Source organism: Balaenoptera acutorostrata, chromosome 2 (assembly GCF_949987535.1).
Source record: "Balaenoptera acutorostrata chromosome 2, mBalAcu1.1, whole genome shotgun sequence".
NCBI lineage: Eukaryota > Metazoa > Chordata > Mammalia > Artiodactyla > Balaenopteridae > Balaenoptera > Balaenoptera acutorostrata.
Genome location: NC_080065.1, coordinates 70,551,357 through 70,570,176, shown reverse-complemented (window position 1 = coordinate 70,570,176; position 18,820 = coordinate 70,551,357). Strand labels below are relative to the sequence as shown.

Genomic DNA, 18,820 nt, shown 5'->3' with positions numbered 1-18,820 from the left:
ATCTTCTTTATCCATTCAATCTGTCAATGGACACTTAGGTTGCTTCTATGTCCTGGCTCTTGTAAATATAGTTGCAATGAACATTGTGGTACATGACTCTTTTTGAATTATGGTTTTCTCAGGGTATATGCCCAGTAGTGGGATTGCTGGGTCGTATAGTAGTTCTATTTTTAGTTTTTTAAGGAACCTCCATACTGTTCTCCATAGTGGCTGTATCAATTTACATTCCCACCAACAGTGTAAGAGTGTTCCCTTTTCTCCACACCCTCTCCAGCATTTATTGTTTGTAGATTTTCTGATGATGGCCATTCTGACTGGTGTGAGGTGATATCTCATTGTAGTTTTGATTTACATTTTTCTAATGATTAGTGATGTTGAGCATCCTTTCATGTGTTTGTTGGGAATCTGTATCAGCCCCTATTTTTGAACATATAAGTTACTTGCAAATTTCCTCTATTATAAACATTTTGGTACATATTCTTCTAACTAAATTTTGTGTACATTCACCATTGTCTCTTTAGACTAAATTCTTAAAAGTAAATGGTTGGGATAAGAGTTATTTGAGAATCTTTACTATCATAAGTATTGTATAGGAAAGGTAAACAGTTTATCATGTTGGTTTTTTTAATGAAAAGAAAGCTTAATGGGCTTAGATCTACTTAATCACAGTAATGTAGATTTGGAGTTATTTGATTTATATAATTAGAGAAGAAAAATACACTTGGAGAGCAAAAGAAAAGATTGTTGTCCTATCAAATATATTTTTTAATTACCATATGAAGACTACATCCCCTTTTATTTTCACTTAAACAGTTATTATATAAGGGCATAAATCATTTAAAAAGGACAAACTATAGATAGGCATACAGAAAGTCCAGTTTGGTAAAAACTGTGAGGAAAAGGCTATTCTCTAAAAGTAAGACCAATGAGAGAGGGAGCAGGCATTTTATCAAAGAAACCTTAAAAATGGCTCTAGAGCATCTAGAGTATGGAACAAACTTAGAATGACTCGGTAAGGAAAGCCTAAGAAGGTTCGATAAAGGTAGGAAGTGGGGGAAAGATTATTATGACTTTAATGGAAAGTGAAAGGCTCTTGGATGAATGAGGGTACATTTGCTCTCTTCTTTCCACTTACCATTAGTTACATGAATGAAGAGAAAGAGATGAAGCATTAAGAATTCATTGAAATTTGTATTTTGATAGGTTGATATTTATTTCTTAAAACTATTAGAACCCCCTGTAGTTTTTAATATTAGTAAATTAGATTGATCAACAAATCTTATTGGCACCTACTATGTGCTAGGCTCCTACTGTTTGTTACAAGAAATTACTAGAGTAAAGCATAAGGGTTACTACAATGAAATAGAAGGCATGAAACTTTTCTCAAGGAGTTTCAAGTAGACATCATTGTGTGTGAAGGCTTATTTGGCCTGAAGTCATAGGAAAACTGGGTGACACCTTAAGGTAACTTTGTACTCTAGGACAATTTATTTTTCAACATATATCAAAGTATTTATGTGAAGGCAAATTCTGTAATCCATATTACTTAAAGGACAGTGGCAACACATAATTTTTAAATAAGTCATATAATGAGAGAGAATTGGGGCAGAATCCTTTTCAGAATTTAATTTTTCCCTCTGAAAGAATAAAATTCACTGAACTATGATTTAAAATGGACAATAATCAATATTTTCTGTTTATTTTATTTTAATCAAAGCTTGGAAAATAAAGTAGGAGGACACAATTTCAGTTCCTCAGTAAAAGATAGAACCACAGATAAGGATGTTTTCTTAAGTACTAATCCTGGGAAAATATAGCAAATTTCAAGTAAGAATTAGCACCTTCTTTGCATAGTATGTTGATAAATCCCCACAATGTCTCTACGTGGTAAAAATTTAATTGAGAAATCAGACCCCCAAGTGCTTCATCCAAATCTTAGAGAGCAATTGAGTATAGAACTCATTACTGCTACACATCAACACAGTAGCTACTACATATTTTCAACAACAAGACACATGTTGTTTGTGTCAACTCAGCTCTATTTCAATCAATGTCATTGATTGAATGGCATAAATGGCATAAATCAGGGTGCATCACACAACATGCTCTGGGCTCTGAGGTCAGCTTCCATTAATTATTCAACTCTGGAGGTTGAGCTATATTATCTCCACAACGATTTCCTGACCCAAAACTTCTGTGGTAAGTCTCACCTCACAGCCAGACATTCTGGTTATCAGGTCATTATGTAGTAAACATTGAAGTGGGGCATTTATGAAATTTACCAATCACCATAATGCCAATGACATTTTTTCTTTCACTTTTCCCTTTAATAGTGTTTTTAGAGGACTCTATCCATTAAAAGGCTAATGTATGCATTATTCTTGCAATAATCTTGAAATAACCAGTTGAGCTAATACCAATCTCAGTGTTAAATGGGAAAAGGATTCTGTGATAAACACAATGACTATACCAAGGTCATGAATTCCTGCTCAAAGGTGGGCAGAACAGGCATTAAACCTGAAATTGTGTCCCATGCTTTTTCTACAGTCCAGTGTTTGTGTCCAAATTAAAGTGTACCTGTTACACATATGGGGAGGGATACTTTGAAGCAGTGAGAGAACCTGGAGATACAATAACAATAATGATAGTATTGAAACATCTATTCCAGTGTTGTCATGCTGAGCATGCTCTTGGAATTCTGTAGGAACACATTCTCTAAAGAATTGCATCATGATGTTGTGATCAAGAACTCAGCCATACTGAATTCAAATTCTGACTGTTCTATTTACTATCTCTGTTACTTTGGCCAAGTTGCTTAACCTCTTGATGCTTTCATTCCTTACCTGTAAAATCCAGGTAATAATAGTACCAACTTCAAAGGGGTTTTGTTCAAATTAAGTGAATTGGTATATGTAAGGTTCTTAGAATAGTTCCTGACTTATAAAAGAGCTATGTAGCAGTTATAAAATAAGTAAATAAAAATAGATAGACCTTATAGACAATTCAAAGGTTATATGCAGGAATCAAGTTTCCAAGTCCCTGAATATTCTTCCATCATTTCAGTCATTAATAACATTATTGAAATGTCCAATAAATCCTGACCTATTATTTTTATGTCAGGATTTTTTCTGCTTGTGCTTGAATATGCAAACTGGGGGCAATTTAGCTGTCAGCTTTTAATTTTTCAAAATTTTCTTTTCTTCAGTGTATAATCTGACAGATCACCTCATTTGTTATGGGAAAAAAGAGAACCCTATATTTTATTATTTGAAAATTATGAGTAATGTAAGTAATGTTTATATAATTAGGAATTGGCCTTTCAGGAATAGAGCTTTCCTTATGCTTACAGCAAATAACTTATGAATTGATTTTTCTTTATAAGATTGCAAAATGGGAATCCTGTAAAGGCATAATAAATACAAAGTTGGAATTTATGACAACGTATTAATATTAGATTCTCAGATGTGATACATCAACAATAAGCTCTTTGTGGCTTTGCATAAAGGTAGAATCACAGAGCAGAAAAGAACAGTAGAATCTTCCATGTAATGAATGTTATTGAGCACCTCTGGAGAGCTGTTCCTGACCCCCAGGGCCTAACCTCCCCTTTGTGTATGCCCGCAAGATAAAGAGCTTGACCTTGAGATAAATTTGGGAAAGACTATAAAACACACACACCAAATGTCATTACACAATGCAGAAAATAATCATCCTGAGAGGAGAACAAAGTGCTGTAGGTATCAAGAGGAGGAAAGGTTACTTCCAGTCCTAGGAATCAGATTCAATGGGTGAGATAGCTTTTGAGATGGGCTGGGTTGGAAGTGTACTTCACCAGTAAAATTATTTGGTGGGAACATTTTAAGCAAAATACAGGATAATAAAAGGCACAAAGATGAGAGACATGGGAACCTTCTGGAAGAATTAGCATTAGTGGTTGCCTAGATTATTTGGTGTTTGCAGAGATTCTGAGGAGCCAGACAGGAAGGTGGTTTGGGTCTACACCGTATAGGGCCTTTGGTCATCCTCTTGAACTATTTCCATAATATAGTTTTCAATGTTATTAACAATATCATCCCAGGAACATGATTCTGTAATCTCTTTTGATAATGTATAATTGAAGCATACCAACATTATAAAAACAAAACAACACAAAACTCTTATTAACAAAATTTGTGATAATTTTTAAGTAGTACCTCAGGCTTTTCTTTTGAGGATTAAATTGTACTGTTTTTTTTTTTTCCATTATGTTTTTTTCTGCCTCCAAGATAAACCTGTTTTTCAACTCATTAATTATCATGATTGTTTTCACTAAGACTCGGTCTAATAGGTAGTTGATTTGGAAAAGGCTCAGTGTGGCTTATTGACTGAAATTAGTGTTAATTTCTAACCTAGAATTTCTAACCAGAAATTAATTGCTGAAAGAAGCAACTGCAAAGTTTCAAAAATAGTTTTCAGGAGACCCTCCTATGAACAGAAATGTCAACTGACATGTGGAAAATCCCATGAGAAACCACAAAATATTTATATCCATCTAGATGGACACCTAGTCCTGGACACTAAGGAAACTGTTTCAATGAAGACAAATGTTTGGTTTTCCTGTCTGTGAACGTAATCAACTACATATGAAATATATGCAAACTAGATTCTTTGCTAGAGAGAAAATGAAAGATTGGAAAAATACATTTAGGGCTTTGCTTGATTTCAAACTTTTGTAATTTTTCCTATTGCTAAGGTACTTTTAGATACTGGCTTGCAAGCCAGTCTGTTCTCTCTTGACCTTCACCACATGTCTCCCTCCCCCTTTTTTTTCCTGCCCAATCTTGCCCTCAGATAGAAAGAAGATAAGATTAGTAGCCCCCAGTGTTCTAGGAATTGATCTGTAAGATGAGGCTGGAGGAAGGGGAGAAAGGAAATTAATTCTTTCAGCAGCATGAAGAAGGCAGGTAATAACGCCATTGTATTCTGTGCTAGTTAGATCTCATCTGGACATCTAAATCTTGTTGCTGTAAGATTTCATTCGTATTGCTATGTTTTAAAAGACCCTGACAAATTTGAATTTATCAAGAGGAGGTTAATAAAAATGATGACCAGGTTGTACGTCACGATTATGAAATTAAGTGGAGATGTTTGTCTCAGTTAAGAAGAGAATTATAGGGAATATGTTAGTTGTCTTCAAATATTTGAATGGCTGGTATGTCAAAGAAAGCCACATTATTCCATTGTTTTCCAGATGCTGTCTTTAGGAGAGTGATATGATGTGTTTCTTTGTGAGATTATGAGTTCCCTGCCACTAGAAGTTTTGAAGCAATGTTTAGATTTTTGATTGGCAGGTTGGACTAAGTGACCTTTAATTTCAGTTTGGATTTAAACTTTTATTTATGCAAAGTCGCTTACATCCTGCTTTCTGAACAGGCTGTTTCCTAGACTGTTTCTTGACAGTTTGGAAAAGTAGAAGTTAATAGTGTGCATTCACAACTTGAAAATAACCTCAAAGATAAGAAGAATGGGGCTTGGGCCCTCCCTGAATAGCCTTGTACCGTTATTCAATTTCATTGCCTTAAAGTTAGACCTGTCCACTTTTTTTATCACTTTTTTTTATCCTTAAAGACATTCCAATTAAGGAAAAATTCATCCTAGGGAGACAAGTTCTGAAGATAGGGAAATTACATTGTCAATGTCATTTGATTAACACCTGAATGTAGATACACTGACTATTTTCTTTTCAAGAAGGTCCTAATGATTCTGAAAAGAAAACATTTAATTTTAGCTTCTATTTTAACAGGCAGGAAAAAAATCCTCTATAGCAGTCATTAACTCAGTGCTGAATAAGTCAGTGGCACATTAGATTAATTGAGCTCTGTATAGGCAAGCAGAGCCTGTGCTTTATCACTTATAGTCAGTGTCCTTGGGATGAGTTCAAGCTACATGAAAAAAAGAATTCCCCTTGACCAAAGAGAAACAGATAGATCCACCAGAGGTATCTCAGCTCTATTCAAGTTACACCTTCCACTGTTCTTTCCCTTCATCTTTTGAGTTTCAAAAGATATTTTAATTAAGCCAGATGTGTGGATCTGTATTTTGGGAACCCATCATTTCAAAGCCATCATAAAATTTCTGAATTCCTCTTTGGAATATAAGTAGTGAAAAAAGAATGATATTTTACCAAAAGACTTCTCAGATTTCATAAATGGTATAAATGTCATGTTTGAAATAACCGTATCATTAAATACTGGCTTGTGCACATACACACACACACACACACACACACACATTATATGCCAATATTTTGTAATAAGGTAATTTTCTGTCTTCAAGTAGTCACCATTAATTTTTTTAAACGTTGAAGTTTTATATTATTTAATATAAGAATATTATATTCAGTATACAGCCCTACATACCCCCTAGTGGGGTGAGGGTGATGGGTAGGGAAATCTGTTAGTCTAAGGCTGCATCTCGTCAAGCCCACAGCTCAGCCATTTCTTTGTCTCTTGTGTCTTGTGCTTGGGCATCGGTCACTGGAACTTTTACTTGATCTCCATTAATAGTAACTCTATTGCAAGGGAGGTAACTTTCATAAGTCGCAATATAATATTGTCCAATATATTTAAGAAGCACGTTACTAAAGATAGGCTGACAGCATAATATATTATGCTGTCACAAATATAATATTGTCTAATATATTTAAGAAGCATGTTACTAAAGATAGGCTGACAGCATAAAAGAGGATCCTTTAAAAGCCTTATTTATAAAAAATGAATATTTTATATTGTGTTTAAGATTATGAGCTCTTATTTATTAAATGAAATTATTTGGTCATTTATTTTTGTTTCATGGTTCTACCACTGTTGAAATGGAGTCTGATTATTCATTGAAATAGTATTTCTAAGAGAAAAACCCTGAATCCATCCAAATGTCATTCAGTAGAGACTTAGTTAAATAAATCATGGTTTATCCATAAAATAAAATATTATTATTGTCCATATTCACTGATAATATTGAGATAGAAAATATGTGCAATATATTAATGAAAGCAAGTTAAAGAACATCATATATTATATAATCCTAGTTTTATTTATAGTATAAATATTTAATTATAATTACATATATTTTTATATATGTATTCTGATGTTTAAGTATTTTTACTTCAAAATTCAGTTTGTTTTGAGTTTTTAGTTGATAATTTAGATGATTTAATAAATATCATAAATATATTTCTAACACAGATCTTAACCCATTATAACAATGGGTTTTTTGCCAACCCCTTAATCACAAAATCTCTTCTGACATTAACATTTTATGTGCAATGATTCCGTGGTTTCCTTAAGTGGATGCTATCTCTGGGATTTGTGCCAGTATTGCTGACTTATCCATTATTTTTTCGTTTTTGGTTCTTTTGGTTTTAACAGATTTACTTTTTAGATTAGCTCATTTGTCCAGACTTATGGGAATGAATTGAGGGTGAAGTGAGCAGTTGCCCACACGTAAATAAAGCAGAAATCCATAGAATATGAGCCTGGTGGTATTAGCTTCCTTCTGTCAGTTGCTGTGAAACAGAACAATATAGGTGTTTAACCATCTGAAATTCACATATGATAAGCAAGTAACTTCAGCTGCATGGCTTTCCTGTCACATTAAACAGCATTCTTCTTCCAGAACTATTCCCTCCTCTCCTGTATTAAGTTTTCAAAAAATTATGAATTAATTCTATTGGAAATTGATAAATGTGAGCAGCCATTTATATTAACTTCTGACCTGCTTTATCCTTCACAAGTTTCTTCTATTTGGCCATGAATTTTCTTTGGCTACCTTAGGTTTAATTCCCAATTCTCTTTTTAGATGGCTCCCAGTAATGTAAAACAGCCATTAAATTCACTTACTGGACTTCATTTTCTCATGTCTAAAACTGGATAGCTTTCCAAAAATATTTACTCAGTACTAATTATGTGCACTATACAGAACTGAAACATAACTGCTGCCTTTGAAAGAAGGAGCATGGATAATGTCCAGCTTGGGAACAAGATTGGAAAATATTATTGCCATTTTGTTTAGAACTGGCTTTAGGTTGTAGTTTAAAAGCTAGTGGGGGATGTTTGGAGGCAACTAAATCGGGAAACTAAAATAAATACTAAAGAAATGAGGGTGGTGAGACTTGCATTCATTCTACAATGATGAGGTGAATTTGGATAGGGAGGGAGGACACATTGAATAAACAAAGGATTTTTGAGGACAGTTGTATAAATACATGAAATGTTGAATTATAGGCTTTTGTAATGTTAAATCACCTAGCCTAAAGGAAACCTAGTGCTTCCTTTAAGTAGCAAAATGTGTCCTAATTCTGTCCCCAAAGTCTCTTTAATACTAGCTGAGGTATGAATATAGGCCTGTTACTTCAGGCATATTACTTCCCAGCTACCCAATTCTCTGGGAATACTTTGTAAATTACATATGTTTTTTACTTAGTAGAAAAAAATGAAACCAAAGCTTTCATTCATTCTTTATTATTTTCCCCATTTGTACCGCTTTCTAAAATGAGAAAATCACAAATGCATTAATTGCTGTTAACATGATTAACTGTATAAGTAGCTTGTAAAACTCATGTGAGCTATATTACTACTAAACTTTAGAAAGTGCATTTTTGTGGTTCTATTTTAATGAATGTATTTAATTAATAAACTATAGTTTGATGCTTTTTGAGTTAATTTAAAATCACAGATTTATTTTTTCATGAGATGATGAAATGGTCATTAGAGCAATCATTGTCTTTTCAAATATTATTCCTTTTCTCTCCTGCCCCAAGAAAGAAAATATGATTATATAGTTATATAAGTTATTATATATGATTATATATAAATTTATATAACAAAAATATAGATGACATTTAAGGCTTTCTCTTTGGCAAGTCTAGTAATGTAACATAAAGAAGCAACTAAATTTTATTGAGTAACACAGAGGACTGTATTAAATATTTACACATATTTTCTTTCTTTCTTTTGACAAATATTTATTGAGCCCTGCAGTGTTATAGGTATTATTCTAAAAACTGTAGTTATAAGGGTGAGCAAAAGAGAAACATTCCTGCCCTCATGAAACTCCTAGTCTAACGGAAGAGACTAGGAAGCATACAAATACATACTTACAGGCTAACTACATGTATACATAATTATATTTTATGTACTATACATTATTAACTGTATTCAAATAAATGCTGTCCTCCAAATCTAGCACAAGAATCAAACTGCATGTGGAAGACTGATAGAATAGACAAGACTTTGAAATTCTCTGAACATTTTCTCTGCAAATCCATTGACTGCTGCTGCTTACCGTGACCCAATTATTCTGCAGTTCTGAGAGTGGAGAATTGACCACATAGTATGCTGTCTGAAGTCTTTGGCCAGGAGAGACTAACACTTCTCTTCATACTTTCGCAAAAAAGGAGTTGGTAATAGCAACTTTTAAGTCCTGAGGCTTGTCCTCATTGGGCCATTGGCCAAGAACAAACAAATCAATAAACAATAAAACAAAGATCATGTAAACCAGTAAAACCTCTTTCTGAATATTTCTCTGTATACTTCTAGAGACAACTCCACAACTTACTTAAATGACTGAATTCACATTTTAATTGTTCATTTACTCTTTGTTTTAGTACACACACACACGTACACACACACACACACACACATTTATAGCATTTAACCTCTAGGCAGGCATGAATAATCATGCATACATATCATCATTATTTTTGCATCACTGCAGTTGAATAAAAACATTCTAAAACGTTGTGAGAGTACAAGAATACATACTTCTTGTTGCTTTGCTCATGGAAATCATAAATTACATAGATAATTGTATATTTGCAAAGCATATTTGTGCGTAATTAACTAGATTTATAGTATAGCAAACAAAATGATCCATAAGTCAATATGAACTAACATCTCTATGTAAGATAGATTATCATATGCTAAGAAATGTATTTTATATATTTCATAATGAGCTTTTCCTATTTGATGGTGAGCGATGCTGGGCTGGGTATAGAATTGTTTTAAATGGATAGAATTTCCAAGGTATGAAAGTTTCCTTAAAACACCCAAGGATAAGACAAAAAGAAAAAAAACCCAGGAGATATCAAAATGGTTGAGACCACATGAAGAGACTAGAGCCTGTTCAATGAAGAAGTATGTGTGTTTTGCTAGCACATGTATATCAGGGTAATACAAAACTCACTGGGTTTGTGTAGTTATTGTACTTGACAGTTGATCCTGTGAGCAAAGGAGAAAGGTGAGGGAGGGAGGAAAGAGGGAAGGGAAGGAAAATCTGTAGGATGCCTTCTTCTCCTTCGGTTAAGCACCAACCCAGTTCATGAAGATGTACACTGCCAGACTGTCCTGAAAAAATTGTGACCAACTTCAGAAGCAGAGGAATAGGTTTATTGTATCAAAATGTGGTGGTAAACTCTGTGGAAAAATTAAAATAAAAATTTGCTGAAAGCCCAGCTGCCCTCAAAGCACAGCCCTAGACTGTATGTATTTCCGGTCTCGCCTGCCTCAGAGATGATTAATTTCTCAGGCGTTCTAATATTTTTTAAATGGGAACAACAAAATTGGTTACCGTGGCAGTTGAATGCCATTAGTTGCAAATAAGAGAAAGCTCAACTAAAACTAAATAAATAATAAAGTGCAAGTATTTTTCCTCAGAGCTAGAAGTCTAGAGTAAGGTCAAGATATGATTCAGTGGCTCAATAATATCATCAGTAATCTAATTTCGTTTTGTTTATCTACTCAGTCTTTGAGAATTGGCTTCTTTCTAAAGCTGGCTCCCATCATGGTTGCAAGATGTCTAACAATTTGCTTCTAGGGCCACAGACTTCCTGGTCCTTACCTAAAGAAGTGAGAGAGAGGGTTATTTGCAGACACTTCCGCAGAAGAAAGTGTCTTTCCAAGAGATCTCCTCACCCAAACACCTACAAACCTGTCCTTACACATTATTGTCTCCAGTTGGATCATATACCTACCTAGACCAATAACTGTGGCCAGGAAAAGGGAAAAGATTTACTTAGTTCTGAGATAGACTCTCTCTCTAAATCCAAAGGAAGAGTCATCTTCCCCCAAGGCATCAATGTAGATACCAAAATAAACCTGAAGATGTTACAAGAGAAAGAGCATTGAAAGTCGGCCAAACAACCACAGAGTACGTTGCAAAGGGTTTTCTACAAGCCTGCTAATTTACTGCTGCAGTTCCAACAATTGGACCCATGGCTCTGCAATAAACTTTTTATGGATAGAGACATAATTCTCAATACTTAGTGTTCATAACAGTCACCTGCTGAGCTTTTTAAAAATGCAAAAACCTGGGCTAACACCCAGAATTCAAATTTATTAGATCTGTGGCATTTTAACAAAATCCCAGGTGATTCTGTTATGGGCAATGAGAGGACCACACTGAGTTAAATTCTGTGTATTAGATATATACTTTTACTCTCTCTTTTCCTACCATCACCATAATTTCAGTACATTCGTCTACATTGTCACCAGGCAGAACAATACAGAGTTGTCAGTGTGCTTTTATTTCTTTTGGTGCATGTGTTTTTAATTTCCAGGATTAGAGGAACTTGCATGTGACACAGACCTGTGTGTGTGTGTGTGTGTGTGTGTGTGTGTGTGTATTTTTATTTGCTGATTCATGAATTCCAAGAAGCAAATAGGAAGAGTAAGGAATCATTTAGGTATAATGAAATTACTTCTATAATCCGTAATTTCACTTAAATGTCACTAAATAGACCACTAATGTCCACTTTGAGGTTTATTTGTACTTCTGGGGCTCTTGCTGCCACCTGTTAATAGTTCATGATGCTTTGTTTGGTAATGCAGTTAGCCTACAAAGCCATCTTTGCCAGCAATAACTGAAATGGTGAATTAATACCAATCCTAACCCTGTATGTGCCTTTGTGAATATGTGTGTGTATTTTAATAGTATGTATATTGGTTAATAGTATGAATATGTTTAGTAGTATGAATATAGTTACATCTGCAAGTTATGAGGAAGTACCACTATGGAGATGTTTCAAAGAAATACAATTCTGTGCAGACTTGTGTACCTGCTGATTCTAATACTGTTTTTTTGTTTGTTTGTTTAAATATCTATTTATTTTATTTATTTATTTTTGGCTGCATCGGGTCTTTATTGTGGCATGCAAGATCTTTCTGTTGCAGCGCAAGGGCTCTTAGTTGTGGCGTGCAGGTTTTTCTCTCTCTAGTTGTGGTGCACAGGCTCCAGAGCGCATAGTCTCTGTAGTTTGCAGCATGCGGGCTCTCTAGTTGAGGCATGTAGGCTCAGTACTTGTGGCACACGGGCTTAGTTGCCCCCCGGCATGTGGGATCTTAGTTCTCCGACCGGGGATCGAAACTGCCTCCCCTGCTTTGGAAGGCGGATTCTTTACCACTGGACCACCAGGGAAGTCCCTCTAATATTGTTGATTTGTTAGAAACATGCTTTCAGGTATTATAGGCTCAAGTGTAGGTTAGTACACCCCAGGAGCTTTGGCTTTAAGATTATCTAATGGCTGTGACTCCTGTAAGTTTAGAATTGTCTTTACTTCTGTGCTTGCTAGTCATTTCCTAAAATTTCTTGCTTATCCATATATAATGGAGGAATAAAATCTTAGCCCTTCTGATATTTCTTTCTTAGGCATCACAGGCTTGGGATGTTTTGTTTAACCTCCTAGTCAATCCCTCTCCTGCCTATGTCTATTCCTGGATTGTCAGGGACTTGAAGAAGTTTCCAAGGGACCACTTCATTTCTTAAAGGGATTTCTCTTGTAGCCCTTACATCCAGTTTTTGTTTTTGTTTTTTCCCTTAGGCTAAGTCCAAGGAACATTATCTGAAATCTAGCCAGTCCTTATTCCATGACCCTTTCTCCCATTTCCTTTTCTCTTTTAGTGGATACTGAATTAGCACTTTGTGAGACAGTAAGGCACAGTGGAAAGAGTTTGGTTTTAAAGTCACATGAGCTTGAATTCAAACTGACCTTAGACAAATTGTTCAGTCACTCTGAATCTCTGTATCTTCATCTATCAAATAAGAGTATATTTCATCTCATCAGTTGCTTTATAAATTCAGTTCACGTGCACAAAGTGACCAGCTATAAGTGTAAGCTTTTTTATTCTTGTTCCTTTTGAATCTCCAGACATTTACCAACAATGACCCATCCAAGTCAGCACTTCTACAAGCCCCTGTGGTATTTTCCTAAAAGGGAGTTCCTAGAAGCTACCAACAGTTTTCTTCTTTGAACATGTTGTGAAGTACTTTGGACATGATAAAGCAGCAAACAGCTTTTAAATATTTATGTTCTCCACACCATGCGTGCCAAGTGTGTTTGCTCTATTTTTTTTTTTTTTTTTTTGGTGCCAAGGAGACAAGCCAAACAGTGTGAGAGGAAAATACTGTCAGGACACAGAGTAAGCTTGTCTAATGTGTACTCTGTGCAGATGTAACCCTAACGGAAAATAGTGGAGACTGCTCCCTAGTTACACAGTGATACCTTGATGAACAAATCACCTGGAAACAAAACTCCTGTATAAGCAATTCAGCTGAGTAAATTTTTATTTTAAAACTTCATGAATCAAATGAAGTAGTACTGGCTAGAGTAATATAATTCAACAGTAATATTCTGATAAAGCTGCAATTGTGCACAGAGCAGAAATATCTTCTCACAGAGCATGTCTGTTAGTATAAAGATGAAGACGTGCATTCTAGGCAAAATTGTGAAGCTACTTCACTTTTGCAACACCATGCTCCGTCCTCCACATACACACAGCAGATTATTACCCTTGGAGTTGTGCTGCTCTCAAAAATGTACCCTTTTAAAGAAGGAATCAAAATGATTCACACTCTGAATCATTTTGAGGTGGGCCCAGAGTTTGGCAATTCTTGTATAGATGCAGGGTCATGAACCACTGCTTTAGCATAAAGTTATGTTTTCGTAACGTGACCTCTCCTTTTGTAATATCCGTGCTTATCCATGTGTGCTTGGGGTCAACCTTTAAAATGCAGGTTCCTGTGGCCTTCAACACAGAAACACCACCACTGAATATTGAAGTTTGTGGTACACATGAGTTGAGTGTGTTTGTGTGTGTATGTGATGGGGAGAGAGAGAGAGAATCTTTGTGTTTAACCAACACTCAGAGTGATTCTGAGTCACTCTAAGGTTTAATAATTCCTACCTTTTTATAATTTCTAACTCATGGAACAGAATTTTTGACTGTCAACAATACCTTTTAATTCCTCTTTGCTAATAGAAAATTCCCACAAAGTGGATGGTTGGGGTATTTATGTTATATATAATTTATATTTTAAACAATATTATTTATAATAATTATAATAATTTCCACTCAAGCTAAAAAATTCAACCTTGTTTGCAAAAGGAAAATTCAAATTCAGACAACCGAATGGTCTTTTCTAATGCTTGCTTATTTTAAAGTATGAGAGTATTTAAATGTTAATTTAATGTAAGTACTATCCATTTATCTGTCATTATCTAATTATCTAATGAAAAATTTCTGATGTATATACAAAATTTCAAGTCAGAGACTTTTAGTCATTATTTAGAAATGTGAAATATATTTATGTTCAATCTCAATTTCTCTTTCTCGCTCTCTGCCCCGTCTCTCTCTCCCTCTCACCTCACTCCTTCCCTCTCATCTCACTCACTTCCTCTCTTTGTTCCCACCCCATCTCTTTTCCTCTATCATAGCATCAGATGAAGAAGAGCCAACTTCAGCAGGTAAAGTTCCTATGCTGTAAAGATTATTCCTATTTAATTTAATGCCCTTAGTAATATAGACCGTTGGAAATGTATTTGTTCAGGTTTCAACCACAAAACTGGCACAGTTTTATTTATTTACTTTATTTCTTGAACCCATTACGCTGTCCCAGTCTAAATGATGTTGGTTATGAGTTTTAAATAAAAAGAGAAAATAATTGAAAATGAACTGTCACAGAGGAAATCATAACACAAAAAATCACATCACTATTACAGAATAAGGAAAATTGGAAAATTAAAACATTGAGAAAAATGCCAATAAGTCATAAAATGGGGAGAAAAAACTAAAATGATAAAATGTAGAAAAATAATAAAATGAGGAGACTGAAATTAAAAAGAGGAAAATGATGAAACAGACTTTCAGAAATATGACTTACCGTGATAGAATACTGCATTATCAAATATGACTGACATTGAATATGATATTCATTTAAGTTTAAGCATAAAAATCATGTTGTTGCCTCAAATACTCACTTTCGTTAAGAAAATAATTTTTGCAGTTATAACTTAATGATACTGAAACTTGGCATCATGACTCTGCTTCTCATCCATCTAATCAGCATTGATCAAGAACAGGCTCAGGAAAAAAAAAAAAAAAAAAAAAAAAAAAAAGAACAGGCTCAGGTCTGAACTAAATACTGTGAGGAATGCAAATGGTAGAGAAGGCATGGTGTTTTCAGCTTGGTTCTAGGACAGTGGGATGGGTCAAAGACCAGGCACATTTATAAGGAGAAAGCAGGCACCACAGCCAATCTGGTTAGCAAGTAATAAAAGACCCAGGCAAGCAGACTAGCAACATCAGGAAAAAGGGATAAAGCCCTGAGATGGAGGGGTTAGATGCTGGTTGGAAGAGAAAGACCAGAACTCAGCACCAGGTTCTTTCTTAGGCAATTGAGGAAGGGAGTTAGGCCTGAGAGACAGGAGCAGGTAATGTTTACTGAAGCTAATGGACAAAAATGGGGCTTGATTGTATAGGAAATGGGGAATGTAGCCCAGTTATTGGAACTCAGGTACAGAATAGGGTCTTTTCAATTCATAGACCTAACTTATTTCAATTGGTAGGAGACTTCTTTTTTTTTTTTTTTTTTAAACTCATCATATTCCTTTATCACCAAGTAATATGTGCAACAGACACCCTTGCCTTGTCCCTTAACCAATGCATCCTTGGACCTTAATCACGTCCCATGATTCATTCTTTTTGTGTGTGTGTGTGTGTGTGTGTGTGTGTGTGTGTGTGTTAGCTTCTGCTTTATAACAAAGTGAATCAGTTATACATATACAATATGTTCCCATTTCTCTTCCCTTTTGCATCTCCCTCCCTCCCACCCTCCCCATCCCACCCCTCTAGGTGGTCACAAAGCACCGAGCTGATCTCCCTGTGCTATGCGGCTGCTTCCCACTAGTTATCTATTTTCCATTTGGTAGTGTATATATGTCCATGACACTCTCTTACCCTGTCACATCTCACCCCACCCCCTCCCCATATCCTCAAGTCCATTCTCTAGTAGGTCTGTGTCTTTATTCCCGTCTTGCCACTAGGTTCTTCATGGCCTTTTTTTTTTTTTTTTCCCTTAGATTCCGTATATATGTGTTAGCATACTGTATTTGTTTTTCTCTTTCTGACTTACTTCACTCTGTATGACAGACTCTAACTCCATCCACCTCATTACAAATACCTCCATTTCATTTCTTTTTATGGCTGAGTAATATTCCATTGTATATATGTGACACATCTTCTTTATCCATTCATCTGTCGATGGACATTTAGGTTGCTTTCATGTCCTGGCTATTGTAAATAGAGCTGCAATGAACATTTTGGTACATGACTCTTTTTGACCTATGGTTTTCTCAGGGTATATGCCCAGTAGTGGGATTGCTGGGTCGTATGGTAGTTCTATTTGTAGTTTTTTAAGGAACCTCCATACTGTTCTCCATAGTGGCTGTATCAATTTACATTCCCACCAACAGTGCAAGAGTGTTCCCTTTCCTCCACACCCTCTCCAGCATTTATTGTTTCTAGATTTTTTGATGATGGCCATTCTGACCGGTGTGAGATGATATCTCATTGTAGTTTTGATTTGCATTTCTCTAATGATTAATGATGTTGAGCATTCTTTCATGTGTCTGTAGGCCATCTGTATATCTTCTTTGGAGAAATGTCTATTTAGATCTTCTGCCCATTTTTGGATTGGGTTGTTCGTTTTTTTGTTATTGAGCTGCATGAGCTGCTTGTAAATCTTGGAGATTAATCCTTTGTCAGTTGCTTCATTTGCAAATATTTTCTCCCATTCTGAGGGTTGTCTTTTGGTCTTGTTTATGGTTTCCTTTGCTGTGCAAAAGCTTTTAAGTTTCATTAGGTCCCATTTGTTTATTTGTGTTCTTATTTCCATTTCTCTGGGAGCTGGGTCAAAAAGAATCTTGCTGTGATGTATGTCATAGAGTGTTCTGCCTATGTTTTCCTCTAAGAGTTTGATAGTGTCTGCCCTTACACTTAGGTCTTTAATCCATTTTGAGTTTATTTTTGTGCATGGTGTCAGGGAGTGTTCTAATTTCATACTTTTACATGTTCCTGTCCAATTTTCCCAGCACCACTTATTGAAGAGGCTGTCTTTTCTCCACTGTATATGCTTGCCTCCTTTATCAAAGATAAGTTGACCATATGTGTGTGGGTTTATCTCTGGGCTTTCTATCCTGTTCCATTGATCTATATTTCTGTTTTTGTGCCAGTACCAAACTGTCTTGATTACTGAAGCTTTGTAATATAGTCTGAAGTCAGGGAGCCTGATTCCCCCAGCTAGTAGGAGACTTCTTGATTTCTACCTTCTTCTAGAACTGGGCAGGAATTTTTACCTGTGAAAGTGGTTCAAAATATCAAAAGTTCAATGGAAGAAAATGAAATAGACATCTTACAAATATCTTTGGTAAACTGCAAGGATGCCATATTGCATTATATTCATTATCACTGCCTTGAAATGGAATCTCAGAAGACAAACTCTCAGTTAATGTTTCATTTTCATAATATTGTTAGATAGTTTATAACCTGATTTGGATGATAAGAACTCCCTATAATTTTCTCCTACTCTAGTCAGTATTATGTAGCCTATTTTTAGGAGCAACCTAATCACATGACTCAGTAGCAGACTTATGTGTTGTTATGAGTTTCCTCTGCCTAGTTTCTGACTTCTTTTTGCCCTGACTTGAGGCTTTAGTGTTGACAGGGTTGCTCAAAGACTCTGTCTTTCTCAGCCTTGGCTGAATTTTCTCTTGGTGTGAGTACCAGTCCTTGTGAGCCTATGCTTTTCTAGAGCAGTTTCATTCCTCTAATATTCTTACACCTCATTCCTAGCTATGTTGCCTGCCAAGCAGTTTTGGTGACTTTGCAAAAGAATTATTATTTTTGCATGATGAAGATTAATTTTAATTTAATGTAAGTAATACAAATAACTATTTCTTGGTGTAATTTTCTTATTTTAAAGTTATTTTAATAATGTCTCTTCTTACTAAGAAACTCTTTTGTAAATGCAACTGAACATTTTTCCCCAAATATTTATTTGACTCTAGAGTGATCTGAACATCATAGAGTTTAAATTATGTTTTTAAAATATTTTTGTTTTCATATATGACCAGATGTTTTTGTTGTGATTTTAGCACAGATGATTAGAATAGAGCAAATGTATTAAGTAATATTTTAACTAAATAGTTTCACATACAGATTACGTTAACATTAAGAAAATTTGCATTTAGTAAAGCAGACATTCCTTTTATATAAAACTGCCAATGGGAGCCAAATGTTCTTCTGTTAATTTTATCAAGGTGTATAATAAAAAGTATTATTGTGTAGTTGTAGTAAAACTTTTGACAAGGTATTATGAGATTTGTAAAGGCTTGATTTCATAAGGACTATGAATAATTGTGGAAAGTGGATTGTGATTTTGTTGTTTTAGAGCTTTTTTGGTACTTCTTGCCCCCAATTTTTTCAACAACTATTTTTCTCAATTAAATATT

General features: G+C 35.0%; 1 protein-coding gene across 2 annotated transcripts in view; it reads left to right on the top strand.

Moving 5' to 3' along the window:
- The window catches only part of EDIL3 (EGF like repeats and discoidin domains 3), a 437,611-nt gene that overhangs the window by 146,362 nt on the left and 272,429 nt on the right, over window positions 1-18,820 (top strand). The window contains exon 3 of one of the 2 annotated variants that reach the window (XM_007193038.2): window positions 14,747-14,776. The exons of the other annotated variant lie outside the window; for it this stretch is intronic. Within the exon in view, the coding sequence (XP_007193100.1) occupies window positions 14,747-14,776 (30 nt within the window). The remainder of the gene's footprint in view (window positions 1-14,746; window positions 14,777-18,820) is intronic. 2 annotated transcript variants of the gene reach the window in all.